Raw genomic sequence first — 25,639 nt, forward strand, 5'->3', positions numbered from 1 at the left:
GGACTACAATTCCCAACTCTAGCGCTTCAGATGTTCATGGACTACAATTCCCATCAGCCCCTGCCGGCATGGCCAATTGGTGCTTCAAATATTCATGGACTACAATTCCCAACTCTAGGGCTTCAGATGTTCATGGACTACAATTCCCAACTCTGGCGCTTCAGATGTTCATGGACTACAATTCCCATCAGCCCCTGCGGCATGGCCAACTGGCTCTTCAGATGTTCATGGACTACAATTCCCAACTCTGGCACTTCAGATGTTCATGGACTACAATTCCCAACTCTGGTGCTTCAGATGGTCATGGACTACAATTCCCATCAGCCCCTGCTGGCATGGCCAATTGGTGCTTCAGATATTCATGGACTACAATTCCCAACTCTGGCGCTTCAGATGTACATGGACTACAGTTCCCATCAGCCCCTGCTGGCATGGCCAATTGGTGCTTCAGATATTCATGGACTACACACCCCAACTTCATGCCTGATGTACATGGACTACAGTTCCCATCAGCCCCTGCTGGCATGGCCAATTGGTGCTTCAGATATTCATGGACTACAATTCCCAATTGTCACCCACCCTGAGACTATGGTAAAGAAGAAGAGTTGGATGTACATCCCCCCTTTCTCTCCTGCAAGGAGACTCCAAGGGGCTGACAAACTCCTTCCCCTTCCCCCGCTCACAACAAACACCCTGTGAGGTGGGTGGGGCTGAGAGAGCTCAGAAGAACTGTGACTAGCCCAAGGTCACCCCGCTGGTATTTGTGGGAGTGTACAGGCTAATCTGAATTCCCCAGATAAGCCTCCACAGCTCAAGCGGCAGAGCGGGGAATCAAACCTGGTTCCTCCAGATTAGAGTACACCTGCTCTTAACCACTACGCCACTGCTGCTGCTCTACCTCTAAAGAGCAGGTAAAGAAACACCAAATTCCTTAGACCAAAAGGCTAAACCAGAGTCAGAAGCACAACTGTTCCTCAGCTCCTTGAGGCGCTGTTAACTAGCTGCAATACCAGTCTTGGCCTTCTCACAGTGGTGGCGCTGAAGTGCAGCAGAGAGCGGGGAAACAGCCCCTCCTACTGGTATCCTGCCCCAATCGCGGGGTATAAAATGTTGCGACAGGAGGGCTGTGCTCCCGAGATCCCGCTTCTCAGGGGGAGGGGCAAGAGGGCGGAGTCTAATGGTGCATGGAGGAGGTAGCAGGTGGGACTTGGGGTGTCTGGGCCAGGTAGAAAGGGAGCCACTACAAAACACTCTGGGTAAGAGAATTCCGCTTCATGAATGGTGTTCCACCTGCAGTGGCTACCCATCCCGCCTTAAGCTCAAAGAAACAGCCTCCAGAAGAGTCCACCAGAAATCAGATGATTTGAAAAAATATAAATTACATCACCCTGGACTCCGTTTTCCGCACATTCCCAAGACTTACAAGAGCAAAGATGGCCGCAGAGGCTTAGTGGGGGCAGCAGGCCAGCAGAGGGGTGCTTGCTGCAGCTTTCCATTGGGACTTGTGCCTAAAGCACATCCAGCCCCTCAGTTGTGACGGCGGGAGAAAAGGGGGGGGGAAATAAATCAGTGGTGCCCAACCTCTGGTGTCGAACGAGCAGCTGGAGCATCGGACCCTTGGAATTTGCAGTTTTGCCGCCTTTTTAAAGCTCGAGAGGGGAACCGACGGCAAGGAAGGGAGAAACGGCTAATCAAAGCCGTTTCGAGATGAGCGCAGACGAGTGGGGCAAAATCGCACACCTCTCCGCAGATCCCCACAAGGGTCAAAAGAGATTCCCGTCCAGTTTCTCCGTGGGAGGGTGGCGGTGGCGGTGTGCGGGTTTCGGCCACATGGTTTTCAAGGATTTGCGGGGCCTGGAGATGGAGTCTGTGCGTGCCGAGTTGCGCATTTTTACCCCCCCTTTTTTACAACTCAGTCATGCTTCGCCCCGCAACCTCCGTACAAAGGGGAGGCAGAATGCATGCCCCCCTCCTCTCCTTTTGCAAAGCGTGCTTGCAAAGAGTACGTGAGGAAGCAGCAGGGGGAGAGCCGGAGTGGGGAAGCGGGGGGGGGGGAGGGCCGGAGAGGCTTGGGGCGGGAGCGGTGTGGGGGGGGGGGGGCGCACACACACACGAAACAGGCTACAAAGAATAAGAAATCCAGTAAATTGCCTTTTCCTATAATTTGATTAAATAGCAGGAGCCGGGACTCAAGCAAAGGAAGAATAATAGCTCTCCGCCATCTGCCAGTGCTTGGCACCCGGCCAGTTCTCCAGGCAGCTGTGTGGTGCTGGGGTGGGGGGGGGGGAGGGAAGAGGGGGGGGGAAGGGAGGGAGGATGGGATACAAAAAGAGGGTGGGGGCAGGGAAGAGCAGCTTGGAAAGAGCAAAAGAAAGAAGTCAGCTCGAGCAGGCACGCCGCCGCCGTGAGAGTCCCCCGCAAGCGTGGCGCGGGGTGCGTTTCATTCATTCCCGTTTCGTGCGGCCTTCCTCTCCCCATTCCAAACACCGCACCTTGAGTCTCTGCCTGCACAGCCTCTGACAGAGGGAACAAGAGGAGACATCTTAAAATGTGGGACGAGAGAAGGAGCCAGGAACATTAAAATACCTGCTCCCCACTTTACAAAAATGTGAGCTTGAAAAGAGGGTTTTTTTTTGGTGTGTGTGTGTCCCTCCCTCCCTCTCGCACACACACAACCTGCTGATTTGGGACAAAACGAAAAACCAAAACAACAGAAAACCAGAACAGAGTGTTTCCCTAAGCTCCAATCTTTCCTCTTTTCTTTCCTCTGCCCTAATATCAGCCTGCCCCTCGGAAAACGGCCGTTTCCCCCACCCCCCCACGGGTGGGTGTGGCAGGAACTTGTCTAAAGTTGTCGCCTGTAAGGTGGTCGTTCTTTCACTGTAAACCCCGCACTTGGGCACGTTGTGGTCCTGCGGTGAAAGAAAAAAATATTTTGGTTTCCTGGTCCCCCCCCCCTCCCGCCCCCCCGAAAGAAGCCTTAGTCCAGCTATCCAATCCAAGCAGACAAGAAAGGAAAAACCAGAGGGAATGGGGTAGAAGAGTCTGGTCAAGAGAGGAGTGTTTTCGGTGTGGTTTAACCAGCAAAGTGTGTGTGAAATGCTGGCCGTGTTCTTCGCTGTGGAGGATAAAACGCAGCAGCCACAAGATGTCGAACCAGCGCGCGAAAGCGGCAGCGCGGAGGCCCCGGCTTCGAGGCACTTTCCCCCCGAGAGGGCTGGGAGGCAGTCCCGATTCTCAACCTGGCCCCAAACAGGAAACGCTAAATCAAAACGTGCCCCCCCCCTCCCCACGCCTCCTCTCCTTCCCACCTCTGCAGGAGTCTCAGCCCCGCCTCTCGGCCCAACAGGTGAGATCACTTCCTGAATTCAAAATACAGCTCACGCAGAGAAAAAGGGGGAAAAACGAGGACCCGCGTTTTGGTCGAAATGAACAAACCCCCCCACCCTTTCCGGGAAAGCAGTTTAGATCCAAAAGGTTTTGGGGCTTCCCGTTTCCACCTTTTCCGTACCAACCTCTTGCATTTCAGTCGAAATGGGTTGAAATGCGCAAACCCCCCCCCCCCCCTTCCAGGAGAGCAATTTCGATCCGAAAGGTTTCTCGGCTTTCCGCTTTTCCGTACCAACCTCTTGCATTTCAGTGGAAATGCACAAACCTTGTTACAAATATGACGATTTGCTAAATTGCAAACACAGACACGCAGGCCACATAAATGCGTTCGGCTCTAGCTGGGGAGGGGAGGCGGAGGGATCCGGTGTGGAAAGGGTACGAGCCACTCAATGATGGGGAGACACAAGGCCCTGGAGTGAAATTAGAAAAGACTGGGGGAGGAAGTGGGTGGCCACAGGGAAAAACTGGGGAGGCATTCAAAAGTATGTCCCTGTGTTTACATTTTAAAGGTTCCGGGCCAACCACCCTGAACTGAAATGTATTTACAACACAGCCGAAAGCGGATTTCCTCAGGGCTGTGTGTATGTGTGGTTTGTGTGTGCGTGTGTGTGTGTGTGTAAAGGGAGGGGGGGTGGGGGAAGGATCTGGTAGTAGAACGTGCCTTCCGGGGGATACCCAGTTATCTTTTGTTTGAGAAAAATAAACTCCCGGCCCCTTTGATTGCAAAATGACAGGTTTTCTGAGCGCTGTGCGTTTGGATCGCGGATACACACACACGCACATATTTTCAAGTCAGCTTCGAGGGTTAAAGTCCAACTCGTGTTGGTCCAACCCTATCTATCCTCTTACGCCCCTCCCCAAAAAACACAGCCCGATTGCACCAGGAAATGCTTGCTGAAGTGGCCGAGTCCAAGTTCAACGATAGCAGGTGCTGGGCCGATCCCTTTATCCCGAGCCTTGTTTTTTTCTTTTTTAAATAACCCCATGGGACACCTGGCACCTATATTTACTTACTACTGATTGTATTACACTTCTGAAATCCTCCTCTTCCAAGAAGATCTGGGCAGGTTTCCCTGCCTTCATTTTATCCCAACAGCCCTACCAGGGAGGTTTAGGGTGTAAGAGAACGGGATGGTGTCTGGGGATACCCAGCAAGCTTCATGGTGAGCAGAGGCTGGAACCCACATCTCCTCCTGATGTCACCCGTAAGGTGCCCAACCTATGGCGCTCCAGATGTTGATGGACTACAATTCCCATCAGCCTCTGCCAGCATGGCCTATTGGCCATAGGTTGGGCACCTTACGGGTGACATCATAGGTTGGGCACCAATAGGCCATGCTGGCAGAGGCTGATGGGAATTGTAGTCCATCAACATCTGGAGCGCCATAGGTTGGGCACCTCACGGGTGACATCATAGGTTGGGCACCAATAGGCCATGCTGGCAGAGGCTGATGGGAATTGTAGTCCATCAACATCTGGAGCGCCATAGGTTGGGCACCTTACGGGTGACATCATAGGTTGGGCACCAATAGGCCATGCTGGCAGAGGCTGATGGGAATTGTAGTCCATCAACATCTGGAGCGCCATAGGTTGGGCACCTCACGGGTGACATCATAGGTTGGGCACCAATAGGCCATGCTGGCAGAGGCTGATGGGAATTGTAGTCCATCAACATCTGGAGCGCCATAGGTTGGGCACCTTACGGGTGACATCATAGGTTGGGCACCAATAGGCCATGCTGGCAGAGGCTGATGGGAATTGCAGTCCATCAACATCTGGAGCGCCATAGGTTGGGCACCTTATGGGTGACATCGTAGGTTGGGCACCAATAGGCCATGCTGGCAGAGGCTGATGGGAATTGTAGTCCATCAACATCTGGAGCGCCACAGGTTAGCCACCCCCGCAAGCAAACCACTCTACAAGCGGCAGGTGATACGCAACACGTTGAGACGCGGGGAAAAACACGGAGGCTTCCAAAAGGATTTCAGGCCCTATTTGACACCGTGTTCTCTCGGCATTTCCTTTCTGCCCTTTTTCTTGCCCCTTCCTTGGTAAACAGCCCCTCACGCCAAGGCCCGGATCCCACTTTGGCAACAACACAAATTCCTGACATTCCACGGCCGAGGCTAACCTCCCCGTCAGCCTCTCTGCGATGTCAGAGAAGCTCAGAGAATGGAAGCGGGGGGGGGGGGGCGCTTCTTGTTGCCCCCACACTAATTTTCTACGCCTTAGTGTGCCTTCACAGAAAACAGCGCCACTTACCGAGGAGGGGAGTCCTGGGGGCACCTTTCGGACCTTCTTAGGTTGGCCATCTGCATTGGGGGGAGACAGAAAAAGAAATTATAAATTAAGAACGCCATTTGAATCATCTCCGTGGCAGATTTCCAGAGCCGGTCTTGTGTAGAAGAGGAATTGGTTTGGATAACTCCAATTTTCTCTACCTTCAAGGCAGGGATGTCCAACTCTGGCCCTCCAGATGTTCACGGACTACGATTCCCACCAGCTGGCAGGGGCCGATGGGAATTGTAGTCCACGAACATCTGGAGGGCCAGAGTTGGACACCCCTGCGCTATGGAACTTTGAAGCGGCTGACAACCGCCTTCCTGTCCTCTTCTCACAACAGACATCTTGCGGGAGACAGGCGGGGCGGAGAGAGTTCTGAGAGAACTGTGACTGGTCCAAGGTTCATGTGCAGGAGCAGGCTTCATGTGCTTCATGTGCAGGAGCAGGCTTCATGTGCAGGAGCAGGGAAACAAATCCGCTTCGCCTGATAAGAGTCTGCCGCTCATGCGAAGCAGTGAAGAATCAAACTCACTTCTCGGGATTAGAGTCCACTGCTCTTAACCACTACGGCACGCTGGCTCTCTTATGTAGAGGCACGCAGAGCCTTAAGTTCTAGTCCCAACTGGGAGGGAAACCGTTTGCAGCCCTGGAACATGCTGTCAGCAAGAAGGCTGGGCACCAGTACATGCTCAGTAAAGCTGCAACTCCTGAGCAAACCCCAGAGTGTCTTTTCCCACCATTGAGACCTGCAGTCTGTCCTGATATGCTTAGAAGAAGAAGAAGAAGAAGAAGAAGAAGAAGAAGAAGAAGAAGAAGAAGAAGAAGAAGAAGAAGAAAGAAGAAGAGTTTGGATTTATATCCCCCCCCCTTTCTCTCCTGCAGGAGACTCAAAGGGGCTGACAATCTCCTTGCCCTTCCCCCCTCACAACAAACACCCTGTGAGGTGGGTGGGGCTGAGAGAGCTCCGAGAAGCTGTGACTAGCCCAAGGTCACCCAGCTGGCGTGTGTGGGAGTGTTCAGGCTAATCTGAATTCCCCAGAGAAGCCTCCACAGCTCAGGCGGCAGAGCGGGGAATCAAACCCGGTTCCTCCAGATTAGATACATGAGCTCTTAACCTCCTACGCCACTGCTGCTTAGAATTAAGAAGCGTGGTTTCTCTCCAGGACTGATGGCGGGACTCGCATGCAGCCCCCAGCTCTGAGGAAGGCCTACCTGGCTTGGATAACACAGGTGCAAACAAGCTAGAGGTGGCAGAACGTTTTCGGTACAACAAACTGCAAAGGGGAGAGCGGTCAAGGGTGCTGTGTAGGGGTCCGATGGGAGCACCGGGTTCAGATTCCGCTCTCAGCCATGAAGCTCCCTCAATATCCTTGGAGCAGCTGCTGTTTCCTTAGAGAATCCATTTTTATTTTACGTATTTATACCCTGCTTTTCTCCTTAATGGGGATCCAAAGCAGCTTACGTCGTTCTCCTCCTCTCCACAACAATCCTGCAAGGTAGGTTAGTCCAAGTGTGTGTGATTGGCCAAAAGATGCCAAGTCAGCCTCCTTGGCAGATTGGGATTCGAACGCAAGCCTCCCAGATCCCCGTCTAACACTCTTACTACCCTGTTTCCCCGAATATAAGACATCCCCTGAAAATCAGACGTAGTAGAGGTTTTGCTGAAGTGCGAAATAGAAGGCATCCCCCGAAAGTAAGACGTAGCAAAGTTTTTGTTTGGAAGCGTGCCCGACGAACAGAACACAGAAAAATAAGACATCCCCTGAAAATAAGACATAGCGCATCTTTGGGAGCAAAAATTAATATAAGACACTGTCGGATTTTCGGGGGAACACGGTACTACCCATGGTCACCAGAACACAACTGAAGAGATTATAAAAATACATCCCCAAAGCATATTATTAAGGTGTGTGCATTTGTAGGGACCAGACTTTTCCCAGAAAGCCACTGAATAATGTAGCTTTTGCCATTCCTTTCGAAAGGTCTGATCTCCGGCCTCCAATTGTTAACAGAGGTTGCCCCCCTCCCAGCGGTGGGATCCAGCCGGTTCGCACCACTTCGGCAGAACCGGTTGTTAAACCGGTGCTTGTAAACAACCAGTCGTTCAATTATTTGAATCCCACCGCTGCTCCCTTCCCCACATACAACATGTTTATATAAACACAGGTAAGCTGAAATGTGTTCAGGGACTAGCATTCCATCAGGATTGACTTAAAAAAAACACCCCAATCCACACTATTAAGGATTTTTTTTTTCTCAGCGTCAGAAAGAAACAAATCCAGAGCAGTGATTCATGCAGAGATGCAACGAGCAGGTTCCTTAGAGGCCGGGTAATTCCAAATATTCCAACCACAGGAGCTTTTAGGGAAGGAGTCAAGGATACCTGTGAAGAGCCACGGGAAGTTACTACACTGGAAACAAATGGAACGTTCCCTTGGTACCAACTCACAGCTGGCACAAAGGCCTGTCCATACTGAAGGCAAGACAAGGGGCGTACAGAGATGCAACAGGCAACCTCCGTGGGAGGGCATGCAGCTTAGTTAATTTCCGTTTTGGAAATGGCTGCGGATGCCAGGAGGGCGGGGGGGGGGGGGGGGGAGAATTAAAAAGGCAGGCGCTAGGACCCTCCGTGGCGATGCAGAGGCATTTTTCAGAGTGAACCTGTCTGCAAGAACAGGTGGATCTCATTAGTCCAAACATGAGGGGAGGAAAGGGAGGAAAGGGGAGAGGCGGGGCTGGAAATCGGGGGGGGGGGGAGGTAGAAACAGTTGGTGGAGGGGAAAGTGAGTACGCGCACACCCGCCAACGTCCCCCTCTTGCAGCCACAGAACCAGCCCCGGCATCTCATTCTGACCCGCTAAGTCCCCAGGAACGGCGTCAATCGTTATTTCGAGAGTGGCATCACGACAACGCCACCCACCCTGCCTGATAAAAGACCCTGCAGGCCCCCAATGAAGACACCCCCTGCGCCCACTCCCCCCTCTGAAAGCTTGAGAAGCATTCAGGACACTCAGTTAGACCCTGGGAAAAACTGCTTTCGGGCAGAGGCTTAGGGGCAGAGCAACTGATCGGCACTCTGGCCAAAGAAGTTAGCAGCGGGTGATGTGAAGCGGCTGCCGGTGTGAGCAGACAACACTGATCGGACAGACCAAGGGCCGGATTCAGCAGAAGGCAGCTACACACGTAAGAACATGCCAGCTGGATCAGACCAGAGTCCATCTAGTCCAGCACACTGCTACTCGCAGTGGCCCACCAGGTGCCTTTGGGAGCTCACCTGCAGGACGTGAAAGCAATTTCCTTCTGCTGCTGCTGCTCCTGAGCACCTGGTCTGCTAAGGCATTTGCAATCTGAGATCAAGGAGGATCAAGATTGGTAGCCAGAGATGGTAGCCATAGATAGATTGGTAGCCACACAGTGGTGGGATTCAGCCGGTTCGCACCACTTCGGCAGAACCGGTTGTTAAAATGGTGCTTGTAAACAACCAGTTGTTAAATTATTTGAATCTCACCACTGGAACCGCTTGTTAAATTACTTGAATCCCACCACCGGCTACACACGTTCGTGTGACTGCAGCAAATGACAACGAGGAACGGGGGAGAAAGGGGAGGGGGCAGGGCATTCGTCTGCACCTGAAGTCCAAGAGGGCGTTTGCGAGGGGTTGAAGCCACGTCAAGGACTGAAGATGCCCTGCAAACCACAGACTGCGGCATTTTGTATAAAGGCCAGATTTAAAAAGCCGATGATGGCAGCCCCGAGATGGTAGCCCTCACAGAGGCACCAAAACCTGGCACAATACTAGAACCAGGGGGCATACATTGAAAATGCTGGGTGGAAGAATTAGGACTAATCAAAGCACGCAACGTGTGATTGGTGTTTGGAATATGCTGCCACAGGAGGTGGTGATGGCCACTAACCTGGATAGCTTTAAAAGGGGCTTGGACAGATTTATGGAGAAGAAGTAGATCTATGGCTACCAGTCTTGATCCTCTTTGATCTGAGATTGCTGCTGAATTTTAATGAGTTAGATTTTATGTTATATTGATTTACTGTTCTGGAAACAGTTATGTTGTGAGCCGCCTCGAGCCCTTCGGGGATGAGGCGGCCTAGAAATTTAATAAATAAATAAATAAATAAATGCCTTAACAGACCAGGTGATCGGGAGCAACAGCCGCAGAAGGCCCTTGCTTTCACATCCTGCCTGTGAGCTCCCAAAGGCACCTGGTGGGCCACTGCGAGTAGCAGAGAGCTGGACTAGATGGACTCTGGTCTGATCCAGCTGGCTTGTTCTTATGTTCTTAAAATGCTTAAAGTACAGGGGGGAGGGAAGGCCTTTAAAGTACAGGGGGAGGCCTTTAAAAAACCACAGCTAGGCAAAGGGAGAGGAGTCATGCAAACCGAGGTTGGCCGGCGGGGTGGAAAATGTTTACATTTTTGAAAAAAAAAAATGGGGAGTCCCAACCAGTTTCGATAACAGAGCGTTTAGGATCCTTCCCAAGTTTTCTTCAAAGACCCTTCCCCGCCTCGGCTGAAAAGAAGAAAGCGCCACTCAGCCGGTCTCGTAACAGGTCTCCATTCTTGGAATTCCCCCCAACCCATCAATGAATGCCAGATGTCTGGATTTGGAGCACGGATTTCTCCGAAGGCAAAGAGCGGCTACCTCCCCTCCACCCCATAATAAGCGGAATGAGTCTTCAAAAGGGAGCCCTGGAGTGGTGCCTCTTTTTAAAAAAACGGGCGGTTTCTCGGCGCAGCTGCGTCTCTCTCCAAACTCGGCCGCTCTCGCCCAAATCGGCTCCTATGAAGCAGCCGTCCAGCTGGTGGGGGAGAAGAATGTGCAAAATGAAGCTTTCAGATCCCGCTCCCCGCTGCCCAACCCTCCCCCAGCCAAAAATTCTAGCCCTCGTGGGTGCAAAGACCTGCTCAAAAGAGGACAGGACAAAATCTCATCAGGCTGGCGTGAAGACAAACCACTTTCCCCGTGGAGCGAGTAGGAAAATGGGTTTGTGGACAGAATCAAAGGGCGTCGGTACTTGCTTAGAATCTTAGAATCATAAAGTTGGAAGAGACCCCAAGGGCCATCAAGTCATGATAATAAAACGGCAAAGATTGTCATGCCCTTATATAAAGAAGTGACGCGACCGCACTTGGAGTACTGTGGAGTACTGTGTTCAGTCGTGTGTTCAGTACTGTGTTCTGTGGAGTACTGTGTTCAGTTCTGGTCGCCACATCTCAAAAAGGATATCGAAGAGATAGAAAAAGGGCAGAGAAGGGCAACGAGGATGATTGAGGGACTGGAGCACCTTCCTTATGAGGAGAGGCTGCAGCGTTTGGGACTCTTTAGTTTGGAGAGGAGACGGCTGAGGGGGGATAGGATTGAATATAAAATTATGCATGGGGTAGAAAATGTCGACAGAGATAAATTTCTCTCTCTTTCTCACAATACTAGAACCAGGGGGCATCCATTGAAAATGCTGGGGGGAAGAATTAGGACTAATAAAAGGAAACACTTCTTCACGCAACGTGTGATTGGTGTTTGGAATATGCTGCCACAGGAGGTGGTGATGGCCACTAACCTGGATAGTTTTAAAAGGGGCTTGGACAGATTTATGGAAGAGAAGTTGATCTATGGCTACCAATCTTGATCCTCTTTGATCTGAGATTGCAAATGCCTTAACAGTCCAGGTGCTCGGGAGCAACAGCCGCAGAAGGCCATTGCTTTCACCTCCTGCATGTGAGCTCCCAAAGGCACCTGGTGGGCCACTGTGAGTAGCAGAGAGCTGGACTAGATGGACTCTGGTCTGATCCAGCTGGCTTGTTCTTATGTTCTTAAGTCCAACCCCCTGCCATGCAGGAACACACAATCAAAGCATCCTTGAAAAATGGCCATCCGGCCTCTGTTTAAAAACCTGCAAAGGAGGAGACTCCACAACTTTCCGAGGCAGTGAATTCCCCTGTCGAACAGCCCTGATGGTCAGCAAGTTCTTCCAAATGTTTAGGTGGAACCTCTTTTCCTGCACCTTGAATCCATTACTGCGTGTCCTAGTCTCTGGGGCAGCAGAAAACAAGCTTGCTCCCTCTTCGACCTGGCGTCCCTTCAAATATTGAAATGTGGCTATGAGGGCACCCCTTAACCTTCTCTACTGCAGACTGAGCATCCCCAACTTCCTAAGCCACTCCTTGTAGGGATATGCAAATCCAGACCTTTTCCCATTTTGGTTGCCGTCCTCTGGACCCGTTCCTGCTGGTCAATATCCTTCTTGAAGGCAAGGGAGGATGGAAGCTGAGCTACCATCAGAGGCGTAGCTAGGGGAAATTGAGCCCGGTGCAAAATCGGAGTTTTGCTGCCGCCCCCCTGCTCGTTTGTGTTTTGTGAACTTTTTAGTGTTTTTTCAGTTTTCAGCCTGCAGGGAGTGTAGTGTTTGGGCTAGCAGTATCAACATTTCAGAGTATCTTTAGGAGACTCTCCTGATGATACCTCCCAGGTTTGGTGAAGTTTGGTTAAGGGGGCCCAAAGTTATGGACCCTCAAAAGGGTAGACCAATATACTATTAGCTCTCATTGGAAACAATGGGAGATGGGGGCACCCCCTATGGGGGTCCATAACTTTGGACCCCCCAAACCAAACTTCACCAAACCTGGCTGGTATCAGCAGGAGACTATCCCGATGATACCACCCAAGTTTAGTGAAGTTTGGTTCAGGGGGTCCAAAGTTATGGACCCTCAAAAGGTAGCCCCATCTACTATTAGCTCCCATTGGAAACAATGGGGGATGGGGCACCTTCTTTGGGGGTCCATAACTTTGGACGCCCTACACCAAACTTCACCAAACTTGACTGGTATCAGCAGGAGACTATCCCGATGATACCACCCAAGTTTAGTGAAGTTTGAACCTAGGGGTTCCAGTTATGGACCCTCAAAAGGTAGCCCCATCTACTATTGGCTCCCATTGGAAACAATGGGGGATGGGGCACCTTCTTTGGGGGTCCATAACTTTGGACGCTTTACAAACTTCACCAAACTTGACTGGTATCAGCAGGAGAGACTATCCTCATGATACCACGTAAGTTTAGTGAAGTTTGGTTCAGGGGGTCCAAAGTTATGGGACCCTCAAAAAGGTAGCCCCATCTACTATTAGGCTCCCATTGGAAACAATGGGGGATGGGAGCACAACTTCTTTCAAGGGGTCCATAACTTTGGACGCCCTACTAACCAAACTTCACCAAACCTGGCTAGGTATCAGCAGGAGATTCATCTCTCTCGATGATACCACCCAAGTTCTAGTGAGAAGTTTGGTTCAGGGGGGTCCAAAGTTATGGGACCCTCAAAAGGTAGCCCCATCTACTATTAGCTCCCATTGGAAAACAATGGGGGATGGGGCACCAACTTTCTTTGGGGTCCATAATCTTTGGACCCCTACACCAAACTTCTCAAGAATCCTGGATCTGGTATCAGCAGGAGATTCTATCCCCGATGATACCACCCAAGTTTAGTGAAGTTTAGTTCAGGGGGGGGTCCCAAAGTTATGGACTCCTCAAAAAGGTAGCCCCATCTAACTATTAGCTCCCATTGGAAACAACTGGGGGGATGGGGCACCTTCTTTCTGAGGGGTCCCATAGCACTTTGGTCGCCTTACACCAAACTTCACCAAACCTGGCTGGTATCAATGCAGGAGACTATCCCCGATGATAACCACCCAAGTTTAGTGAAGTTTGGTTCAGGGGGTCCAAAGTTATGGACCCTCAAAAGGTAGCCCCATCTACTATTAGCTCCCATTGGAAACAATGGGGGATGGGGCACCTTCTTTGGGGGTCCATAACTTTGGACGCCCTACACCAAACTTCACCAAACTTGACTGGTATCAGCAGGAGACTATCCCGATGATACCACCCAAGTTTAGTGAAGTTTGGTTCAGGGGGTCCAAAGTTATGGACCCTCAAAAGGTAGCCCCATCTACTATTAGCTCCCATTGGAAACAATGGGGGATGGGGCACCTTCTTTGGGGGTCCATAACTTTGGACGCCCTACACCAAACTTCACCAAACCTGGCTGGTATCAGCAGGAGACTATCCCGATGATACCACCCAAGTTTAGTGAAGTTTGGTTCAGGGGGTCCAAAGTTATGGACCCTCAAAAGGTAGCCCCATCTACTATTAGCTCCCATTGGAAACAATGGGGGATGGGGCACCTTCTTTGGGGGTCCATAACTTTGGACGCCCTACACCAAACTTCACCAAACCTGGCTGGTATCAGCAGGAGACTATCCCGATGATACCACCCAAGTTTAGTGAAGTTTGGTTCAGGGGGTCCAAAGTTATGGACCCTCAAAAGGTAGCCCCATCTACTATTAGCTCCCATTGGAAACAATGGGGGATGGGGCACCTTCTTTGGGGGTCCATAACTTTGGACCCCCTACACCAAACTTCGCCAAACTTGACTGGTATCAGCAGGAGTGTCGCCGGACGATATCCTGAAATTTTGGTGCCACTATCCTAAAAACTGCGCCCCCTGCCGGCCGACAAATTAAAAACGCTAAAAATATCAAAAATACGTTTTGCTGCCCTTCCCAGGGGGCGCCCAGTGCGACACGCGCCCCCCTGTCCCATGGCAGCTACGCCACTGGCTACCATCCAGTCTACCTGCCCTTCTTACCCGGGCCAACCCCCTTTCACTGAGCCTCCTGAGATTTTCCCACAAAGCACTGCCCCTTTCCGTCGGCCCAGGGATGCTCCTCTCTTGGGCTGATGGCTTATTCCAAAGCTGGTCTCCATGAGGGCCCAGCCTTGACTCGCCCTCCCCACATGTGCTTGACAGCCCCCAAGGCAGCTGCCCCTGTGACCTCGAGAACGTGGTGCTTGTTCGCACAATGTGGAACTCACTGCCACAAGATGCAAAGCTGGCCACTGGCTTTTTGGAGGAATTTCAAAAGCAAATTTACAGAGGAGGAGCATATCAAGGGCTGCTGGGCAAGATGGCTGAATGGCACCTCCTTATTCAAGAGGCAGCATTCCTCTGAATGCTGGTAGGTGCAAAGCAAATGCAGAGAGGGGCTGCTATCTCCAGCTGGCAGCTTCTGTTCGGGAAATGGCCTTGATGGAGTCTAGATGTGATCTGATGCGGCGCCCTCCCCCCCCTTTTCTGATGATCCCCTCTTTTGAAGGTCCCCATTACATCTGAGGGACCTACCCAGTGGTGGGATCCAAAAATTTTAGTAACAGGTTCCCATAGTGGTGGGATTCAAACTGTGGCGTAGCGCCAATGGGGCTGTGCGGGGCACAACGGAGGCGTGGGTGGGGCTGTGGCAAGGACGCAGCTGCTGCACCGGTCCTTGGGCGGGAAACGAATGCACGCAGGCGCAGGCTGCCACGCACGCCGGTGCACCTCCTGCTAGACTGTTTCAAGTTCTGTGCGCTACTGCTGAGAGGAGGGGCGTAACTAAGGCAAAAATCACGTGGCAAAATCACCAATTAGTAACCCCCTCTCGGCACACACAAATAATTAGTAACCTACTTTTGGGAACCTGTGAGAACCTGCTGGATCCCACCTCTGGACCTACCGCTCCCCTTCTGGGAGGGTTTTAGTTGTCGGACGCGAGATGGTATATTGCAGTGGTGGTGAACCTATGGCATGGGTGCCAGAGGTGGCACTCAGAGCCCTCTCTGCGGGCACGCGCAAACAGAGTCAACCCCCCCCCCCCCACACACACATTTAGGCTGGCCTGGACCGCTGGGCTTGATTATTAGCATTAAACCTAAGACCTAGTTTTGGGGAAGCAATGTAGGTAACCCTGTTAAGCGCAGTTAAACCCCACTGATTTTCATGCAAAGAACTAAAGCATGATCCTTTACCTGGGAGTAAGCTCGGTTGCTGGCAATGGGGCTTGCTTCTGAGTAAACCCTCCTAGGGTCGTGATTCACCCGTTGGAAGAGATGCACGGTTGCTTCAAAGCAAAGCCACCGACTACCACCAAGCTTACTCCCGAGTAACGTGCACCTCGGAGCCAACTGTTTTTTCTGAACTAAAACCTCAGTATTCGGGTTGAATTGCCGTGTTGGCACTTTGCGATAAATAAGTTGGTTTTGGGTTGCAATTTGGGCACTCGGTCTCGAAAAGGTTCGCCATCACTGGTATATTGGGACACTGTGATTTAATGAGGGTTTTAATTCAAATAGAGCCATATTTGTTACTACAGCTATATTTTGTTATGTTTGACCTGTGCTCTACTGTATAGATTAATATGTTGTGCACCACCCAGAACCCTTCGGGGGAGGGCAGTATACAAAACTAATAAACAACAACAACAACAACAACAATAATCCTGTGGGGCATTCTTTCCCATCTGCCAACTGAGGCCAAGATGGATCATTACAACCAAGAGAAGTTCTGTATTTATGGTGCCTCAAGAGGGCCAAAAAAGGTGAAGTGTTAAACTGAGGTATCCCACCAAATTAGGATGCAGAAAAGTGGGAGAAACAAGAGACAGACTCAGGAACGAGACTTGGTGGCCAGCATGATGACAAAGTGGGACGTAAGCTGCAGAGACTTGAGTCTGAATCCTCGCTCAACTGACTAGGTGGCCTCGTGCTGACTGCTCCCTCTCAGCCTACCTCACAGGGTTGATATGAGGGAAAAGCAGGGGGCAAGCCCACACCATACTCTCCCTGGGAAAAGGACTGGGAATACACGAGAAGAAGAGAATGAAGATGAGGTCGTCCTGTTGCCCACAGACTCCAGAAGCATTTCTAGTCCAGCCAGGCTGCAAGTATTTACAACAGGCCCGAAAGTACTTAGTAGTCAAGCTAAATGCAGAATCAAAACCAGAGTGGAAGCATTTCTAGGCAAACCAGACCCAGAAGAAGCTGAAGGTAACCTGGAAGCATTTTGAACCCAATCAGACCCGGAAGCAGCTGCAGGTAACCTGGAAGCATTTTGAACCCAATCAGACCCGGAAGCAGCTGCAGGTAACCTGGAAGCATTTTGAACCCAATCAGACCCGGAAGCAGCTGCAGGTAACTGGGAAGCATTTTGAACCCAATCAGACCCGGAAACAGCTGCAGGTAACCTGGAAGCATTTTGAACCCAATCAGACCCGGAAGCAGCTGCAGGTAACCCGGAAGCATTTTGTACCAAATCAGACCCGGAAGCAGCTGCAGGTAACCCGGAAGCATTCTGAACCAAATCAGACCCGGAAGCAGCTGCAGGTAACCTGGAAGCATTTTGAACCAAATCAGACCCGGAAGCAGCTGCAGGTAACCTGGAAGCATTTTGAACCAAATCAGAACCACATGCAGTTGCATATAACCTGGAAGATTTCAAACTATGCCAGATGGCAGAGAGCCGATGCAGAGAAGCCAGCAAAGGACCTAGTAGTCTTGCTTTCTACCCTTCCTGTGGTACAGCCCCGCCCACAGATCAAGAGCCCTCCTCCCATTTGGACTGCAACCAAACTGCCCCATACCATGAAAACCACATACCTATACTGCTGTCTGCCCCTCTCCTACGAGGGTTGTTCGGAAACGGGTAGTATTGAGAGCCGCTCTTCACCCCTGTCGGGGAAAGTGTGCTAGGACTTGAAATCCCTATTTCACTGGGAAGAAAGCCAGCCTGCGAAACAGACAAAAATGGGACAGGAGTTATAATGGGAACAAGTCAGTCGTCTTGGGCAGAAACCCTACCTTGCTAAAGGCAATATAGAAGTATCTGAGGCTGCAAGTTTGCAATTAATACGTAAGAATATTCTTTGCAAAAAATACATACAAGTTTACAATTAATAAAGGAGTGTTGTTAATAATAAATACTGATAATGGCTCAAGTGTTCACATTGCATTGGTAACCCTTCACATATGCAATTCACAGCAATGGAAGCATAGAGCAGCCTGTCTCAGCAAATCTAGCAACACAGATAGCCTTCTTCAGTGCATGGAGGTTTTATCTTGACGGCTGAATGGAACTTCCTGCAGCCAAATGGGAAACTCCACATTCAGGGCCTGGCATTACCATCATTGTGAAAATAGTCTTGTTGGGTGAAAGCAAACTTTCCCCCAACTGGCATTCTGTTTCCAAAAGCAGCCAAACTCGGCTATAGCTGCTGTTCACCCGCATCTAGCAGACAGAAAGACTGTGGTCCTTCTTTATGCCCAGTCTCTTGAGAGTTTCTTGGAGCAAAAAGGTAAAGTTTCCCCTTCAGTTGTGTTCAACCCTTGGGGTACCACCGCAAGCAGTGATTTCATAGGCAAGCCGTTTTTGTGGGGTAGTATGCCATTTCTTTCCCCGGCTATTCTTTACCCCCTAGCTACGTGCTAGGTACTCATTTACCAACCAAGGAATGGATGGATGGCTGAGTTGACCATGAGCCAGCTGCCAGGATATCTGACCCACAGGGGGCTCGAACTCCTGACCGTGTGAGTGGCAGCGCAAGCACTTAACCATTACGCCACACGGCTCCTTTCTTGGAGCGTCTGGATGGAAGCAAGATGAGTCGGGGCAGTTGGTCTCATCCTGAAATATAATACTTCGCTTTTAAGCGTTTTAAAATTGCCAGTTTTTTCAAGACCTGCAGTTTCCAAACGGCTACTCACAGTCACAAGGACCAGAAACTTGGTTAAAACAAACCTTATAAAAGACAGCAAGGGGCAGAAATCTAGTGTTGGAGCCTGCGACCGTTCTCAACCTTCAGCAAGTCCTTTGCAAAACAAATGTTTACATCCAATGCCTTCCTCTCCACCCTCGGCTTTATCACCAGCAGAACGGATCTAAACCGGAGACAGACTTGGCCGACTGATAGAATCCCAGGTCGCCCCGGTTTCGGACGGCTTCCACCCACCCTTTGCAACTCTTGGTTCTTTTTCTACCATCTCACTCCCCTCCCCAGGCAACCAAGTCATAATATTAAAACGCCAGGACTGGTTGGCAGGTTTCCTTATTTCAAAATTAAATCCACTCTGGCATCGAGAGCCGGCCCCGCACAGCTGTTTTCAGAACCCGAAAAGAAAACATCCTCCGTTTAGAGAGGGCCGGGTGGTGCAAATTACAACGGGGGCTGGTCTGGATTTTTAAACAACCTCCGCTTGCTCTTTCCTTCCCCCTCCCCTTTTTCTCTTAATAAAGTTTTTTTTTAAAAAAAGAGAGAATTGGAAAGTTCACATGCGCAAGCGTGTCTAGTTGCAGAAGACTGTCAACAGAGGGGGAATAAACAGGATCTCTGTTTGGAAGTATACCAAAAGGAAGACCCTGAATGAGCTAGTAATGTTAACAGAATGGGCGGCAGAGCTGGACGTTTGGGGCTCATACCTTGCCGTGCTATATGTCTTGGTCCAGGCCAGGGGTCTGCAACCTGCGGCTCTCCAGATGTTCATGAACTGCAATTCCCATCAGCCAATTGGCCATGCTGGCAGGGGCTGATGGGAATTGTAGTTCATGAACATCTGGAAAGCCGCAGGTTGCACACCCGTGGTCCAGGCGCTCTCGGCCTATGATAAGGCAATATCCTTCTGCGTCAGACAAAAAGGCGGTCTGATTCCAGTTCTTGCTTCCTATATACTGACCCTTGGTCCTTTACCCTCCACCTTCTAGCCCAGGGGTCTGCAACCTGCGGCTCTCCAGATGTTCATGAACTAGAATTCCCATCAGCCCCTGCCAGCATGGCCAATTGGCTGATGGGAATTATAAGTTCATGAACATCTGGAGAGCCGCAGGTTGCAGACCCCTGTTCTAGCTGGCATTCAGAGACTCGGGTATTACGTTCACATTCTGTTTTTCAGGAGGTCCCCAGCTAACCACCCACCGGAAACAGGAAACTGGGTCAGGCATGATATTTGTGGCTATCCAGCAAGACAAAATGGAGCCTCTTGCTACAGACGACCCGTGACACCATCCGGACAGGAGGAGTGGCTTCAAAGCTCGCTTGTAAACGTTCCAAAGGTCCCTGGGAGTGGCAGGTGCCACAAAATTGGCTAACTTCGGCCCAGTTTGTTAGGGTCCTTTGCGCATCATGTTGCACGGCCTCCGTGTTCAGGAGTCTAAGTTCTACGAGACAAACGGACCAAGGGCACGGTTCACAGTCAACGAAACCTCACCGCCTTGGCCGTTGCCAGGATACTCTCACCTGATTGAGGGTCGGCATGCCCGGGTCTCTCCCGAACGTGTAAGAGCTTCTTTCGGTACCTTTCCCTAAAAGGTAGAGGGGGAAACAAAAAGAGAAGAAACGGCTTGTGAGTGGCCTTCGCAGCAAGGTTATCAGAGCCAAAGCGAAAGGGGGGCGGGACCAGATGGGATCCCTCCCCCAAACAGAAGAAAGAGCCTGCTGGATCAGACCATGGTAAACAAAATGGCGGGCGCAACTGTAAGAAAACGGAAGTGGGGCTGGTAGCCGTCTGGAGCGCTATAAAGAAGAAGAAGAGGAGTTTGGATTTATATCCCCCCTTTCTCTCCTGTAGGAGACTCAAAGGGGCTTACATAATCTCGCCCTCCCCCCCCCTCAATACAACAAACACCCCGCGAGGTAGGTGGGCTGAGAGAGCTCCTCGAGAAGCTGTGACTAGCCCAAGGTCACCCAGCTGGCATGTGTGGGAGTGCACAGGCTAATCTGAATTCCCCAGAGAAGCCTCCACAGCTCAGGCGGCAGAGCGGGGAATCAAACCCGGTTCCTCCAGATTAGAGTGCACCTGCTCTAAACCAGTACGCCACTGCTCTTTGGTCAAAGTGCTATGTTTGGCACTGCAAAAGATAATGGTTTTGACAAAAGCCGGTGCTTAAATACAATTCTCTAGCCTGAAAAGAGCATCAAGCCCTCTCTGACATGTGGAGGCACACACTTTTTTGGCTTCCGCCAGAGAACGCACGACTACACTGTCTTCTTTTTGTGGGGAAAGGGATAGGCCCAGGTAACCCAGCAGGCTTCATGTGCAGGAGTGGGGAAAACAAATCCAGTTCTCCAGATCAGAGTCCACTATTCTTAGCCACTGACAAATAGCCAGCCACAGAAGGGTTTTTTTACGCACATCCATTATATCTATGTACATATAAATATCTGCACACACGTCCTTTAAATAAGTAAACATCACAATTGGTTTATAGTAGCATCCCTGTCACAACTTCCCAGTGCAAACGTAAGGTATGCCAGAACACAAAGCCGCAGGTGGTAAAGGCAGATGAAGGGGTGGGATCACGCAAATGGCTGCTGGCAGGCTTCGGCCTATCGCGTTCTTATCTGGCACTTACTTCAAGGAATTCCATGCTACCCTGTTTCCCCGAATAGAAGACATCCCCGGAAAATAAGACGTAGTAGAGGTTTTGCTGAAGTGCGAAATATAAGGCATCCCCCGAAAGTAAGAGACATAGCAAAGTTTTTGTTTGGAAGCATGCCCGACGAACAGAACACAGAAAAATAAGACATCCCCTGGAAATAAGACATAGCGCATCTTTGGGAGCAAAAATTAATATAAGACACTGTCTTATATTCGGGGAAACACGGTATATCACTTGGCTCAGGTTCCTCCTTGTCATCACAACAATCCTATGAGGTAGGTTAGGCCGGAAGGGTGTGACCAGCCCGAGGTGACTCGCACTTGGCATCCTTGATAGCAGAGCGGGGATTCAAACCGGTTTCCCCAATCCTAGCTCAGCACTCTAACCCAGGGGTGTCCAACTCTGAAGCGCCATGCTTCAGATAGCCAGGATCATACTCTATCAAATTCCCATCAGCCCCTGATGGCATGGCCAATTGGCCATGCTGGCAGGGGCTGATGGGAATTGTAGTCCATAACAACTGGAGTGCCAAAGGTTCGCCACCACGGGCCTAGTCCTTTCTTCTTCTTTTTTTTAATTTATAAATTTTTATTGTGTTTTTAAAAGAAAAGTTAAAACAAACATTATAGCAAAAAAGTGCACAAAAAAACCAGGTATGTACACTATCACATCTAGAAATTAGATTGAAGATAGTAACTTCCGAAACAACTACCAAGAACAACCTAACCAAGATTATAATATCTAAAACATGTCCAAAAAAACACAATGAGCATTTTCTATGTGTTAACTCCAACTCTAAAAGTGCAGCAACCAACGGGATGTCAGAATGTAAAACATTTTTTGCATAAAAAATGAAAAATGGAAATTTGTCTTCATTATTGACAAAAAGATTTCTACTTGCAAGAAAAAGAAATCACAATAAGAAGGGGGAAAAGAACAGGCACAATTTAATGAATTCCATTATTGTGATTGTTTCTATACACCTGAAACAGGACTAAGATAGTCTTAGGAGCAGCAGTGGCGTAGGAGGTTAAGAGCTCGTGTATCTAATCCGGAGGAACCGGGTTTGATTCCCCGCTCTGCTGCTGGAGCTGTGGAGGCTTATCTGGGGAATTCAGATTAACCTCGTGCACTCCCACACACGCCAGCTGGGTGACCTTGGGCTAGCTCACCGGGCTTCTTTGAGCTCTCTCAGCCCCACCCACCTCACAGGGTGTTTGTTGTGAGGGGGGAAGGGCAAGGAGATTGTCAGCCCCTTTGAGTCTCCTGCAGGAGAGAAAGGGGGGATATAAATCCAAACTCCTCCTCCTCCTCCTCCTCCTCCTTCATTTATCGTTTGAAGGGTTTCATGTTATCAAAGCCTAGTCCTTTCGACTGGAGATGTCAGAAATCGACCCTATACGTGCCATTCAAATGCTCTTCCGCTGGACCACAGCTCCTCTCTGCCACCACCTAACCACAGAACTGGGGTAAAATCAAAACGCCATCTCAGGTGGGACCAGCAATTCCCACCGCCAGGAACACAAATCAGATCCCAGTAAACTGCAGCCAGGACAAATTTGCCATCAACAAATCCCAGTTTCTCAACTAACTAAGGAGCAGCAGTGGGCGAGGGAGGTTAAGAGCTCGTGCGGTATCTAATCAGGAGGGAACTGGTTTAATTCCCAGCTCGCTGTCAGCCTGAGCTGTGGTGGAGAGGCTTATCTGGGGAATTCAGATTAGCCTGTGCGCTCCCATACATGCCAGCTGGGTGACCTTGGGCTAGTCACAGCTTCTCAGAGCTCTCTCAGCCCCACCCACCTCACAGGGTGTTTGTTGTGAGGGGGGAAGGGCAAGGAGATTGTCAGCCCCTTTGAGTCTCCTGCAGGAGAGAAAGGGGGGGATATAAATCCAAACTCCTCCTCCTCCTCCTCCTCCTCCTTCATTTATCGTTTGAAGGGTTTCATGTTATCAAAGCCTAGTCCTTTCGACTGGAGATGTCAGAAATCGACCCTATACATGCCATTCAAATGCTCTTCCGCTGGACCACAGCTCCTCTCTGCCACCACCTAACCACAGAACTGGGGTAAAATCAAAACGCCATCTCAGGTGGGACCAGCAATTCCCACCGCCAGGAACACCAATCAGATCCCAGTAAACTGCAGCCAGGACAAATTTGCCATCAACAAATCCCAGTTTCTCAACTAACTAAGGAGCAGCAGTGGCGTAGGAGGTTAAGAGCTCGTGTATCTAATCAGGAGGAACCCGGGTTTGATTCCCAGCTCTGCCGCCTGAGCTGTGGAGGCTTATCTGGGGAATTCAGATTAGCCTGTGCGCTCCCATACATGCCAGCTGGGTGACCTTGGGCTAGTCACAGCTTCTCGGAGCTCTCTCGGCACACACAAATAATTAGTAACCTACTCTCGGGAACCTGTGAGAACCTGCTGGATCCCTCCTCTGCCTGGAGGTACTGTGAACCAGATTCTGGACTATCTGGCACCAGGGATGTATCTGCCAGAGGGACATTGGGGGGAGGGTCAATTGTCCCTGGGCGCCACCCATTAGATCACGTGGGGGGGGGGCGCGCAAAATCGCCCCCACACCCCTTACGCCAGAGGTGTCAAACTTGCGGCCCTCCAGATGTTATGGACTACAGTTCCCATCATCCCCTGCCCACATGATGCTGGCAGGGGATGATGGCAACTGTAGTCCATAACATCTGGAGGGCCGCAAGTTTGACACCTATGCCTTACGCGGAGAGGCACCCCCACCTGGCGGTCTCCCCCTCTGCCAGCCAGGACCGCCACTGCCCTTCTCCGCCAGCTGCCCAGGACCTTCTCCGCCGGCTGAAGGAGAAGCCAAGAGGCACCCAGAGGGCCCGCAGCAGGCTCCCGGCCCCACCAGGCCTGGCCCTGGCTGCCTGGGACCGCCGCCACCAGCTGCGGTAAGTGGGGCACAAGGGGAGGGGCAAGTGGGGGGGAAACGTTGAGGAGGTGCTGCCCCGGGCATTTTCTCCCAGAATGCCTCTGTCTGGCACACAAAGCAGGAACCTGAGTCCGTCTGGATAAAAGCAGAAGCGCATAACTGTAGGGTTTTGCTCCATTTGGGCGGCATCAGACCTTTTTACCCTTTCAGCTCAGCAGCGCCTTCCTCTGACTTGCGCTGGCTCTCCCGGGCCTCAGGTGGGTGGGATTTTGCCTACCTGGTGATGCTGAGAACTGAAGGAAGGCAAACAAGACCATTGCACCCCGGCTGCCAATAATGACACCAAGGTCAATTCCGCACTTGCGTTATCGACCTAAGTTCAAGCCGCGTTCGACCTGAGTGCTCCGCACAACCACTGGGATCGACATGGTTTTGTACCAGCTTCGCCCCGTGTAACGGTCCAATTTCCGACTCCAGTTGGGAACTACTACTTTTTCAGGGAACCCCGCTCGAACTCAGCTCGATTCCAGTAAAGTGTGGAATCTCTGGTGCCAGGAGTCCCCCATTCAGCCAATCACAGCTGAGTGTTTCGGGCATGCGTACAGCTGGCCGAACATAAAAACGCCACCTTCGTTCCACCATTCCTCGTAATGCTATAACGTGTGTGGGGATAGACGGAACATGGCCGTAGAAGAGTAGCCAATCGGAACGGAGCGGCGAAGAGGCACAGGATGGTTCCGCCCTCTGAGCTGGGATCAAGCCGGTTGCAGTGGGGAACAACAATGGCTTTGACCTAGGTCTGTACCCTTCTCAGGGAACTGGGTCGAGCCTATTTTACTCATGTGCGGAATCGCCCCAAAACAACCTAAATTACAATTTACAATCGAGCACTTAATGGCAGGCCATCAGCCATAGCAGGATTGTGAGTTTTACTCTACAACTTGATCCTGCAGCTGATCTGGCTGAACAAATTTGTACACCAAGGAAGGCTTTTACCCAAAAACGCTGCGTTGTGTTGTGGTATCTACACATACAACACACTCGTGTCGATTTCACCGGGAGGACGCTGCAGGTCTTGGGAAAACGGGAGGCCGGATTTGAAGGACCCTTGCAAAGTTTACTTCGCAAGGAATGACACAGCACGCACATTTAGGGAATATTACCACTGACTGTTGTTTCATTTGCATCTCTGTGTTGCTGTGAAATCTATACAGAAACAACGACAGTCTGTTTGTGGACCTCCAGCTGACTGCGTGTCAGTATCTCTCCTGGCGACAGTTTCAAGATATGACTAACTGTTATTAGGAGAATACCGACTGTCACATTGTTATACAGGATGTTCAGTTTTTTGCACTTATTTGCAATTATGCACTTCCACCGTTTACTAAAACTGCAATTTAGGTTGTTTTGTTATCATTGCTGGCAGACAGGGTACAGCGGTCCTGTTCCCCTTTCTACCGTTTGAACACTGTGCCCCGTTGTTTTTTTTACACACCGTTACACAGCGTGCAACAGACTTCCCTCCGTGATACACCTCTGAAGATGCCAGTCAGAGATGCAGGCGAAATGTTAGGGCCACGCAGCCCGGAAAACCCACAACCAACCGTACCGCACTCTTTTCGTTTTGTGGGGATGCTTTGAATGGAACCCTGAACTCTCCGCTCTCAAAGCGAGGGGTTTTGTCACTGATTCAGCATACATCCACATGCAGGGGCACGCCCCCTCCCCAAACTGGCAGTAGAAAGGGAGGGGACATATCTCCTGAGTAAACAAAATAAGCCCCAATTGCCACCACATTTCTCGCTTTCGAAATGACAGA

General features: G+C 50.7%; 1 protein-coding gene across 7 annotated transcripts in view; it reads right to left on the reverse strand.

Annotated features, from left to right (window-relative positions):
• Positions 1-25,639, reverse strand: part of TCF3 (transcription factor 3) — a 360,303-nt gene that overhangs the window by 42,965 nt on the left and 291,699 nt on the right. For all 7 annotated transcript variants that reach the window (XM_048496146.1, XM_048496144.1, XM_048496143.1 and 4 more), the window contains exons 5-7: positions 19,775-19,839; positions 17,145-17,274; positions 5,653-5,702 (exon numbers count right to left, since the gene is read on the reverse strand). In XM_048496146.1, the coding sequence (XP_048352103.1) occupies positions 5,653-5,702; positions 17,145-17,274; positions 19,775-19,839 (245 nt within the window). The remainder of the gene's footprint in view (positions 1-5,652; positions 5,703-17,144; positions 17,275-19,774; positions 19,840-25,639) is intronic.

Source organism: Sphaerodactylus townsendi, linkage group LG05, assembly GCF_021028975.2.
Source record: "Sphaerodactylus townsendi isolate TG3544 linkage group LG05, MPM_Stown_v2.3, whole genome shotgun sequence".
Taxonomy (NCBI): Eukaryota; Metazoa; Chordata; class Lepidosauria; order Squamata; family Sphaerodactylidae; genus Sphaerodactylus; species Sphaerodactylus townsendi.